This window comes from Leptopilina heterotoma, unplaced genomic scaffold, assembly GCF_015476425.1.
Source record: "Leptopilina heterotoma isolate Lh14 unplaced genomic scaffold, ASM1547642v1 Lhet_76, whole genome shotgun sequence".
Lineage (NCBI taxonomy): Eukaryota > Metazoa > Arthropoda > Insecta > Hymenoptera > Figitidae > Leptopilina > Leptopilina heterotoma.
In genome coordinates this window covers 208,960-221,104 of record NW_025111175.1, presented here as the reverse complement: position 1 = coordinate 221,104, position 12,145 = coordinate 208,960, and the positions used below count along the sequence as shown (strand labels likewise).

Below are 12,145 nucleotides of genomic sequence, written 5' to 3'. Positions count from 1 at the left end.
CAACGATTGTAACGACAAATAATTTTTATTTTTAGCACTCGGTAACTTTGCTGAAAAATTTTTGCTATCAATGTTTCTCACTACAAATAATTTTATGTTTTCAGCGATTACAAATACCAGCAATTTTAATGTAAATTATTTTTAATACACAAATTTGATAAAAAAAAAAAAATCTCGATGGATCATGTACGAAACTAAAAATAAAAAAAAAAACCTTAAACACTTTTGCTTAAAGTTTTATTTTTTTCAAATAGAATGGGCGATGATCAATAATTGAGTTCACAAAATGCAGCGATGCTTTTGTGGATTGGTTATTTTTTCACGTATATATAAATTCTTTATGGGATGTTGATAAAACGATATATAATATTCCTTCAACGATTTAATAGGCTCTCCAGGGGAACAAAAAAAGGAAAAAAGAGAGAAAAAAACGGAAACAAGAGTATGAAAAAGAAGTAGATGGACAGTCGTTCACTGTTAAAAGTATATGTATATATATGATCTCGATGACCCGGTTTATCAAGATTGTAAATAAGAGATTCAAAGACTGTCGGGGTCAAATGGGATTTCCGTATTATTGTCGACAAATATAAAAAGAGGAACAATTTTTTCTTTTTTTTTTGAGAGAGAGAGAGAGAGAAATATCTCAAATGTTTATTTTTAAACTATTCAAAAATATGCTAAATATTTTTATTCAAGACATGAACGTAGTTTCACTATTGAATATTTTTTAAAGTTTTCATAAAGAAAAGAAAGATGAAAGATTTTTAATCAGCGATTTTAACTAATGAGAATTATGAAAACTAGCGAGTTTAACTTTCTGCGATTGTGACTAATAATTATTTTTAACTACCAACGATTACTATTAGCGATTAACTATTAGCGATTATGTAATTATCAGCGATTTTAATTACCAGCGATTGAAACTACTAACAATTTTACATATCAGCGATTTTCTCCATCAGCGATTTTAACTACTAGCAATTTTAACTATCGACGATTTTAACCACCAGAGATTTTAACCACCAGAGATTTTAACTACCAGCAATTATAACTACCAGCGATTTTAACTACTAGAGATTTTAACTACCAGCGATTCTAAGTACCAACAATTTTAATTACTAGTAATTAATATTACCAGCAATTTTAACTACTAGTGATTAAAATTACTAGCAATTTTAACTACTAATAATTTTAATTACCAGCAATCTTAACTACTAGTAATTAAAATTACCAGCAATCTGAACTGTTGGTAGTTAAATTTACAAGCAATCTTAACTATCGAACATGGTAAATACCATCGATAAAAGTACCAGCAACAATTGTAACTACCATAAAATATAATTGCTGTAATCTATAACTACCATTCAATAATGATAATTATAATAATAATATTAATATATTTATTTGCAGTTAATTTTAACAAATTAAATAGAATCTAATCTTCTATAAAGTAATGATAATGTTATAATAAAAACCAATTGCGATTCTAAAAATAAACGGAAAGAATTAAAATCATTTTAAAGTCACTAAAAATAATATTTAACATTTGAATGTATGAAAAACAAAGATTTCTTTCCTGAGGGTATGTAGAAATTGAAGAGAATAAAAACGAAAAAGTAAAAATAAAATTTGAAGCTGATGTGAAATTTCTGTAAATCAAGAGTTTCGCGGATATGGTGACACATTGACAAATACCAAACTTTTCTTTAAGAATACTTAAAGTCCTGTGGGAAACATAACTTGCTAGATTTTTACATTAGAGAATAAAGGGAGTTTTTCTTCTTATCTTCGAATGTAGAAGGATTGTGATAAATTGGAAAGAGAGAGAGAGAGGGAAGACTATTTTCAATAAAGTTGAAAGTAAATTTTTATCAAGTTAAAAAATTTTCACAAACAAAAAATATCCGTTAATTTTATATATGGAAGTTGGATAAAATAAACAGAAATAAAAAAAGCAACAAAATGTAAACAAAAAAGCTAGAAAAAAAATTTTATTTTTTGAAAATAATAAATAATTTCTATCAAAAATGTTATCGAGAAGAAGAAGAAAAAAAAATAAGATTTGAAACTAAAAAATTTTTATTTAAAAGAAAAAGACAATTAATTTTCTCTTATAGTTTTAAAAATAAGGGAAACTAATTATCATTTCTAATTGCTAACTAAATAAAACAAATCTGATAAAAGAATTAAGATATTTAATTTTAATAACACAAAATACAAAGACGAAAATTATATGTTAATTCCCTTTGAGTGTTTTGGGAGAAAAGTATCTAATTTTCAAGAATTATTAAATAAATAACGAGTTATGTTTGTACCGTACTTTCATGATGGATTGCCCCCGGCACATTTTGTAAACACCAGAAATGCTGCTTTGTATTTTCCCAGCACAAAGTAATGTTAATAATAACAGTAATAATAATAATAATAGTAATAATAATATAATATACCCTTTATTCTAAACTTAAGCGACGTTGTAAATAAAATTGATAATTCTGTTTAACGTTTAACTTCCAAAGGGAAAAAGTAATAATACCATAAATGCCAAAAAACATTAAATTACATTATAAATCCACATTACTGTTTTAATAAATGAAATTAATATACATATTTATTACTAAATTACAATATTTAGTAATTAATCTTTCGATTATTAATTTCGAATATATATATATATATATATATATATATATATATATATATATATATATATATATATATATGGAAAATACATTCGATAAAATAAACAATATTTACCGAAATCCACAAACTACTTGATTATGCAATGCAAATATTTTATATCAACGAAATTGAGGATTCATTTGCTTAAATTATTTTCTCCCATCACGAAATATGTTCGATTTTTTAGGATGAAAGTTTTTATGAGAATTTATAAATATTCGTTGGGAAAGTAGGTAAATCGTAATTAATTTTTTATAATTATTATTAGAGGAAAGAAATTCTTTTTACAACTACCATTCATTGTAAATTACAATGATTAGATCAACCATAAATTATAACTATCAATGACCCTAACTACCAACGATTTTCTCTAATCAGAGTTTTTCTGCAGATATCAAATTGAGACAAAAGAACGAATCAAAATGTTGCTTCGAAACACTTCTAATTCGTTTTTTGTCTCAATTTAATATCCTTAGAAAAACTCTGATTTGTGCTTTTGACAATATTAGAGATTTTTACTACCAGCAATTAACTATCAACAATTTTAAATTTTTAATAACCAATGATTTTACCTATCAGCGATTTTAAATTTAATTGCTAATTATTTTAACTATTAGCAATTTTAATTGATAATTTTTTTATCTATCAGCAATTTTAGGTGCTGAATATTTAAACTATCAGCAATTTCAAAAATCAAAGATTTGAATTACAAACGATTTTATTTGCCAGTAATTTTTACTGCCAACAATTACTCTATCAGTGATTTTAATCTTCAGATGTTATAACCACCAGCAATTTTAACTGTTACCACTGATTTTAACTACAAGCAATTTTAAGTACCTTAGAGTTTTAAACGATCAGGGATTTTAACCACTAGAGATTTTAACAACCAGCAATTTTGACTATCAGCGATTTTAACTGTCAACGTTTTTAACTACCAGCGATTTTAACCACAAGATATTTTAATTACCAGCTATTTTTACTACCAGCTATTTTTACTATCAGCTATTTTTTACTATCAGCTATTTTTACTATCAGCTATTTTTACTATCAGCTATTTTTACTATCAGCTATTTTTACTATCAGTAATTTTAACTACCAGCTATTTAAAGTCCCAAAAATTGTGTTTACCAGCGATTGAAGATACCGGTAATTAAAATCATTGATGATTAAAATTACCAGCGATTTTGACTACCAGTGACTGTAACCATTAGCAATTTGAACTACCAGTAGTGATTTTAACCACCAGATATTTTAATTACCAGTAATTTTTACTAGCAGCAATTTTAACTATCAGAGATTTTAACAGTCAGCGATTTCAACTACCAACTATTTTTTACTATCAGCGATTTTTACTATAAGCAATTTTCACTGCCAGCTATTTAAAGTCCCAAAAATTGTAAATACCAGCGATTGGCATATTTCCAAAAATAATAACATTTTAGAATTATTTTTAGGATTTTGGGAGAAAACAATAGTGTTGAAAATTTCAAATTAAAATTCTTAAAATTTTTTAAGAAGTCATGGTTCAGCAATTAGTAAAACTATATTAGTAAATAAATAACTAAAAAAATATTCAAATTTCACTAATTGAATTAGTTATTAGTTATTACAAGTTTCAGTGATTTTTACATAACCTAAAAGTGAATTTAACAAATAATATTTAGTCATTTTCAACTATTTCATTAGTAAAATTACTATTTGAATCAGTGACTGACTTTTTGCTATCAAATTTTTTATTTTCAACTAATTCAAATTTAGAGAGTGAAACTTGTGACCATCCTGAGTAATAAAGAAGCGCGAAGGGTTTACAGCAAAAACTAAACAAAATTCCACGATCCTATTAGAAATTCCACAAGATTTCCATGAATCAAAATGAAATCCCATGACAATTGCATGATTTCCAGGTGTTTTATGACTTGTAGAAACCCTGTAGAAGTACACTGAAGAAAAAATTTATTTGGTTCAAATAACCGATTAATTGACTATTATCAATTAAATATTTAATTGAATCAAATAATATTTATTTGAGTAAAAAAAAAAAGATGGTTCAGTTCAAATTTGCTTCAAATACTGAAATTATTGGTTCAAATACCATTTAATTGACACTGTAAAAAGAAAGATACTAATTTAATACCAATTTTTGGTACTAAATCGTTATTTGGTTCTATTTTAATTTTTAATACCGGAAATCGGCTCTTATTTAGAACCTTTTAGTTACAGTGTGACTCCAATAAATTTTATTTGATTCAAGTAAACATTTAATTGATAATAGTCAATTAATCGGTTATTTGAATCAAACAAATTTTTCTTCAGTGTGGAAGAAGAAGAAGAAGAAAAGAAGAAGAAGAAGAAGAAGAAAAAGAAGAAGAAAAAGAAAAAGAAGAAAAAGAAGAAAAAGAAAAAGTAGAAGAAGAAGAAGAAGTAGAAGAAGAAATGGAGCAAAAAGAAAGGAGAAAATAAGAAAACTGTGTCATCATACCATTGCGTTTTTGATGCGATCAACTGGTTGAAGAAGAACCGTGGCAGTGCCGAGAGGTCGATGATGTTGTAAATGCTGCTGCAAATGATGATGATGATGTTGTTGCAAATAGTCGAGCCGAGGCTGTGTCGCTGCGGCGGCAGCTACAATACTTGCCGTGCAAGTGCAAGTGCAAGTGCAAGCCAAATTACAGGCCTGCTGTTGTAATTGACTGACAAAACCCGGCGCAGTATTGCCCGATGCAGCAGCGGCAGCGGCGGCGGCTGCAGCAGCGGCCGCTGAATGATGTAGAGGTGGTGGCAGGGGCACCGCACCTCCCGGCACGAAGGAGTACGAGTGAAAATACGTCGTGGCGCCTGATGAGGTCAATCTATTGTCCTCGGCTCGTGAGTCGATTGCACGCAAACAATCCTTTCCCTTTTCCTCAACAAACTTGTTGTATCCCTTGGCCTCGCAGCAACTCCTCTTGTCTTTACTGTTGTCGCTCTTGCTACTGTTACTCTTGTTGCTGCTGCTGCTACTGTCGCTATTGCTTCTGTTGTCGCTATTACTTCTGTTGTCGCTATTACTACTTCTGTTGTTGCTTTCACTGATGTTGCTGCTGTTGTTGCAGCTGCTGCTATTAGTGTAACTGCTGTTGCTATTGTAATTGCTGCTGTTGTAGCTGCTGTTGTAGCTGCTGCTATAGTTACTGCTGCTGTAGTTACTGCTGTTGTAGCTGCTACTGCTGCTGTTGTAACTGTTGTAGCTGTTGTAGCTGTTGTAATTGCTGCTACTATAGTTGATGCTGCTGTAGTTGCTACTGTTGCAAACGCTGCTATTGTAGTTGACAATATTGTACTCGCTACGATTGTAGTTACAACTATTGTAGTCACTACTATTGTAGTTGTTACTACAGTAGCTGTTACTATTTACACAACAGTTACTGCCACTACTGATACACCATTTGCTGCTATTGATGATGCATTTGGAGTTACTGTCCCTATTGATATAATCGTTGCTAGTCCAGCTGCTATTAACACCGCAATTGTTAGTACAGTTGCTATTGATACAACAGTTTTTATTACGGTTACTATTGATACAACAGTTGTTAGTACAGTTGCTTTTGACACAACAGTTGTTAGTAGAGTTACTATTGATACAACAGTTGTTAGTACAGTTACTATTGACACAACAATTGCTACTATTGTTGGTAATGATATTACTATCGTTATAGTTCCCTTGAGTGAAATTTCCAGCAACTCCTTGCGACCAATAGATTTGCAGACCGCCGAAATTTGAAAATTGCTCGCCAAACCACCACAGCTTGTCGGTGAAAAATTATACTTGACACTTTCACCTTTTCCCTCTTCTCTCCTTTTTTTCTCTTTGATCACGTCCTCGACAACTTTTCCCTATTCTGTGCTCTTTTCCCTTTTTTTTCTATATAATAATATTTCCTTTTAAAAATCAAATTTTCGTTTCCTTGAGGGAAAATGTAAATCTTTCATTCAGAGAACAAGCAAGTATCTCTCTCACTCTCTTAAAAATAACTACACCACCTTTTGTGTGATTCAAAAAAGAAAAAAGTCAAGATTACTAAAGAAAGGATTTTTGACCTTCTTTCACTATAAATTTTTATTTAATAGTTGGTATTAATTGAAACGACGTAGGATTAAATATTGGAATTGAAATGTAAAAAGTCTCTCTCTCTCTCTCTTTTTCACTCTTTTTTTTGCTAAATAGAGAGACTTGAGTGCAAGTTTTGTGCTAGGATTTTTTTTTCAAGGGGAGGGGGAGAGCCTTTTTTTCTTTAAAAAAAAGGGTGCGTATGGTGTTACATATAGAAATATATATACTTTATATATAGACTCGATCACTCGGCAAGAAAGTACAAAGTGCTAAAAGAGCCGCTAGCTGAAAATGATTGTCACGAGGTTTTTCGAGGCAAAGACAGAGCTTTGAGATTTGTCACGCGCGCGCACATATGTTTCAATGCCCGCCGGTTAACAAATATATGCGCGTGTGCGGATATGTATGAATCAGTGTTTGTGTGTATGTTTTTTTTAAAGTACTCGTACAATATATAAATGTCAGTAATATATAATCTTTTCTTAAATTTATTATTTATATTTATTTATTTTTAGTAATTATTGTATAAATAGGGGTGAGAGCTTCGGCAAATACGAGATCACATGAAAAGTGTTGAAAAGTGTTTTTTTATTTTGATTCCAATCTCGATATTTAGATTCAAATTTCAATTTTAATTCAAATTTTAAAATTTAATTTTATCTTGTTTCTCGATACTGTCTTGATACTGTCTCGATACTTTCGAGTAAATCACGATAGTTTCGATAAATTATGGATAGTTTCGATTCTTTCTCGATAAAATCCGAATACTCGATTAATTCTCAATAGTTTGGATTAAAACCCAAATAGTTTCGATTGATTCTCGATATTTTCGGTAAATTCGAAATTTACTACTAAACACGGAAAATAGGTTGAAATTGCATTTGAATAATTTAATAATTATTACTGTACAAACTCACTACGATTGATTGTCTTGACGCGATTCTCTTGGATCACTTGAATTTTTTCATTTGCATTTAAAAATTCTTTAAATCCTAAAGTGTTAAAATTTATATTACACGTGGTTTTTTTTTATCTTCTAAATAAACTTTAGTCAGACTTGTCAACAATGAGAGTGAAAAAAATTTTTTTTTTCATTAGAGAGAGATGCTTGATTTGTTTTTTCTGGATTACCTCCCTTTTTTTCCCCGAAGGACCCCCTTCGACAGGATTGTTTCAAGCGAAGGACGAGGGGGACAAGGATAACACAGTTTTTTTTTTTTTTATTTTTTTTTGTTGAAAAACAAAATTGCAATAATTTTGTTTTTTTCCGGGCTAGAGCACAGGGTTAAAGGGGGAGTTGCGTCGGATATTTCACGTCTTCTTCTTTTTTTTTACTTTCTTTTCGTTCGTTGGGGTGGGAGATTTAAAAAGGGACTCTTGTTCCGAAGGACGTTTTTTTGGCGATGATGATGATAGGTGTTCTTTTTTTTTTTTGTTTCTCTCGTCACAGGTGAAGGAGAGAAAGAGAGAGTGTATATATGTATTTATAGAAGGTCGTCTCTTTTGGAGTTGAAAAAGCAAAGCTTGTTCTCTTGATGATTTTTGTTGTTCGGCTTGCGGAAACAAAGCTATTGTTTTTTGGTCCAAACAAGATCAGATTCGAAAGAGATTTTTTTTTTGTTTTGTTTTACTTTATATACGTCTCCTTGTGTTTTATTCTTTTCTTCTTTGGTTCGTCCTCTCGCGTGACCGGTTTTTCTTTTTTTTCTGGTAAGAGACGCGTACCGCGTGTTTTTTTTTTGTTATCTACTCCCGAAATTAAAAATTACTCTTTCTTTAATTAAATTTTTGTTTTCTCTTGTTGAATATCGCGAGAGGGTAAAAATTATTTTTGAAATTTTTTTTTAATGTTTTTTTTTGGGGGGGGGGATTGTTTTGAAATTTTATTTTTTATAATTTTTTTTTTTTTTAAAGGACAGAGAGCGGTAAGTGTAATTTGAGAGGTGGAACGACTGAGAGAGCGTCCTACTCGATCGCCTAGCTTGACACAACTAGCGCCAGCACAACGAGAGCCGCGGATCGCGGGTTTCAAACTCCTCTCCCACTCTTGTTTAGTGGGTTGAGGGGGCCAATCATCATAGAGGCGGGGCCGAACATGCGCGAAAAACACCGACATTGTCCGAGTCTGCGTCACGAATCACTTCGCGGGTAAAATCTCTCTATCTCTCTCTCTTTTTCTTTCTCTGTCTCTCTTTCCTCGCGTCCCTAGTTTCCCTTCGCTCCTCTTTTCCTCCCTCTTTGCCCCATCTCGTCCCCTTTGCTGTGCCCTTCTCATCTAACCCGTCCATCACTCTATGTGTATCTGTTTGTCTTTCTCTTTTCCTCTCTTCGTGCGTTCCTCTCTTTACTCTTATAAACTCACGCTCTTTCTCAGTTTCTGTTTCTCTCTTTCACTTGTTCATTCTCTTTTTCTCTTTCTTCCTCACATGCTTTTCTCTCTATTTCTCACATACTTCTCCTCTCTTTTATTACACTCTTTCTCTCTCTCTTTCTCTCTCTCTCCTTTTTTCCTTCTCTTTTATTCTCACTTCTTCTTTCTCTTTTCCGTCATTTTTTCCTTCTCTACTCCTCTCACTTCATTTTCCTTTTCCCTCTCTATTTCTCTCACTTTTTCCTTCTCTTCTTCTGACCCTTCTTCTTTCTCTTTCCCTCTCATATTTTCTGAAGATCTTTCTCCCTCTTTTTCTATCGCTCTCTCTCTCTCTCTTTCTCCCTCTCATTTTTCTCTCTCTCTCTCTTCCTCTCTTTTTGGAGAAACAATGCATAAAGAAAATCAGTGAGAGCAAAAGTGAAGGAGAGGGAGAAAATCATTGAGAGTAAGAGAGAAAAAAAAGAAGGAGATAGAGAAAATCAGTGAGAGTAAGAGAGAACAAAAAAGAAGAAGAGAGAAAATCAGTGAGAGGACGAGAGAGAGAGAGAGAGAAATAGAGTGAGATTCTCTTTGCAGAGTCTCAGCACCTCGCTTTTCGCGTACAACCTACAACCCCACAAAACTCTCTCTCTCTGTCTCTCTTTCTCTCTCCTCCTTCTCTCCCGCGCCCCAGTCACCTAGGCGCGCACACGGGCTTTTGCAATCTTCCGCGTTTCCATCAACTCTATCCACTACTGCGTTTTCCACCTTTTCCCCCATTCCCAACATTTCCTGACCCGAAAAATTAATAACTTCTTTTTCCACTTCGCCTCTCCCCCCATCCCCATCCCTCTCTCTCTCTCTCACTCTCATCCTACTGTAGCAAACGAGAAGGGGGGAGGAACACGGCGTTCATCGTCTCAATGTTGCAAGAGCGACATCCATTTTCATGCCGAGCATGAAAAGAAAAGAGAGAGAATCTCATTTATCGACGTATTCGCACTTTGCTTGTAGTTTTCTTGTCATTTGCTAATTTTTTCTGTCTCCCTTTTATTTTCTCTCTCTCTCTCTCTCTCTCTCTCTCTCTCTCTCTCTTCTCCTTATTTCTCTTTCTTTATTTTAAGAGAAAAGGGAGAGAAAAGAAAGCGACAGAGAGAAAGAGAGAGTGAAAGAAAAAGAAAAGGTAGAGAAAAAAAGAAAGAGAAAAGGAAGCGACAGAGAGAAAAAGAGAGTGAAAGAAAAAGAAAAGGGAGAGAAAGAAAGAAAGAGAAAAGGAAGCGACACAGAGAGAAAGAGAGAGTGAAAGAAAAAGAAGAGAGAGAAAGAAAGAGAATAAGAAGCGACAGAGAGAGAATGAAAAAAAGAGAAAAGAAAACGAAAGAAAGAAAGAGAGAAGAAAGCAAGAAAAAGAGAGAGAGAAAGAAAGAGAATAAGAAGCGACAGAGAGAGAATGAAAGAAAGAGAAAAGAAAACGAAAGAAAGAAAGAGAGAAGAAAGCAAGAAAAAGAGAGAGAGAAAGAAAGAGAGAAGAAAGCAAGAAAAAGAGAGAGAGAGAAAGAAAGAAGAAAGAAAGCAAGAGAGAGAGAAAGATCTCTTGTTTCCTTTCTCAAGTTTCTTTTTGAAGGAAAATCCTCGTTTCAACTTCTCCTCTATCTCGTATTTAAACCAATTTACAGAGAGATTTTCTCTTCTATTTTCTATGGTTATTTCGTTTATAGAGGGGGAAGGCAGGGGGAAGGAAAAACTTTTGTTTCACTGAAACGATAACTATGTACTTTACGAATGTGCGCGCATGGAAAGAATGATAATAATAATAATAATAATAATAACAGTAATCTTTCGTGTATATGATTATTTTATGGGATGAGTGTGAGAGATAGAGAGTTGAGAAAGAAAAATTTTATTTTAACTTAACAACTGAAATATTAATTTTAGTGAAATTTATTTCCCAACTAATTTGAAACCTTAATTTTTAACAAATTTTTTCAACGAATTCCAATTTAAAGAGTAAGGCAAATTTATATTGCATTTTTTTATGTATAAATTAAATTTTCAGTAGTAAAAGGAAATTTTAGTCAGACTTTAATTTTGTTTGTAATTAAATTTTCAGTATTAAAAGGAATTTTTAGTCAGACTTTAATTTTGCTTGTAAATAAATTTTCAGTAGTAAAAGGAATGTTTAGTCAGACTTTAATTTTGTTTGTAATTAAATTTTCAGTAGTAAGAGGAATTTTTAGTCAGACTTTAATTTTGCTTGTAAATAAATTTTCAGTAGTAAAAGGATTTTTTAATCAAACTTTAATTTTGTTTGTAATTTTTTCATTGCTAGTAAAAAGAATTTTAAGTAGTAAAAATTGTTATAGTCAGGCATATTTTTCGAATTACAACTTTAGTAGCAATGGAATAACAAACTTTTTGTCTAAATTTAAAATAGTAAAAATGTTTACTGTTTTGAATTCACAATTTAAAACGTTTTTATTTTTTAATTACACTGTATTAAAGTTTTAATAAAATTCAAAGTTTTTCAAAAATAAAGGAAAAAAAATGTTTTTAAATTCTATTCTATAAAATAATTGAATTTTGAAGAAGAATTTGATTATTTATAAAGATAGTTGAAATTTTGATTTTGATTTTTATTCCAATTCATATTTTATTTTTATGAAAATAAATTTGAATTAAAAATTTTTACGTTTTATTATTTTTAAAATTGCTAATTTTATTTTAAAAAGTGAGGAAAAAGTAGCTAAAGACATTAATAGTCAGACAAATATCTAAAATTGTAATTTTAGTGTCAGTGGTAAAAAGAATTTTAGTAATTTATATATTTTAACTAACTGTTAAAAATTTTGCTCTCATCAATAAATAACATTTGTTTGTATCAGAAAAAGTTTGGTAATATTTGACAGTTCAGTAGTAAATAAAGTTTTAGTCATCCATTATTTTAAATTCACTTCCAATAATTTCATTTCCATTGATTCTGCTTTTATTTAATTTTCAAAACAACATATTCTTTTGATTCA

At 31.0% G+C, this 12,145-nt stretch overlaps 2 protein-coding genes across 4 annotated transcripts in view; both read right to left on the bottom strand.

Annotated features, from left to right (window-relative positions):
- Positions 1-5,572, bottom strand: part of LOC122510847 (polypyrimidine tract-binding protein 1) — a 319,096-nt gene extending 313,524 nt beyond the window's left edge. For all 3 annotated transcript variants that reach the window (XM_043625786.1, XM_043625787.1, XM_043625788.1), the window contains exon 1: positions 5,165-5,572. In XM_043625786.1, coding sequence (XP_043481721.1) covers positions 5,165-5,167 — 3 coding nt within the window. In that variant the 5' untranslated portion in view covers positions 5,168-5,572. The remainder of the gene's footprint in view (positions 1-5,164) is intronic.
- Positions 5,184-8,891, bottom strand: LOC122510864 (formin-J-like). Its single transcript, XM_043625803.1, has 4 exons — positions 8,745-8,891; positions 6,080-6,558; positions 5,317-6,008; positions 5,184-5,242 (listed from the first exon to the last, which is right to left on the bottom strand). The coding sequence occupies exons 1-4, from the start codon at positions 8,889-8,891 to the stop codon at positions 5,184-5,186; spliced, it is 1,377 nt and encodes a 458-aa protein (XP_043481738.1).
- Positions 8,892-12,145: the final 3,254 nt, after the last annotated feature.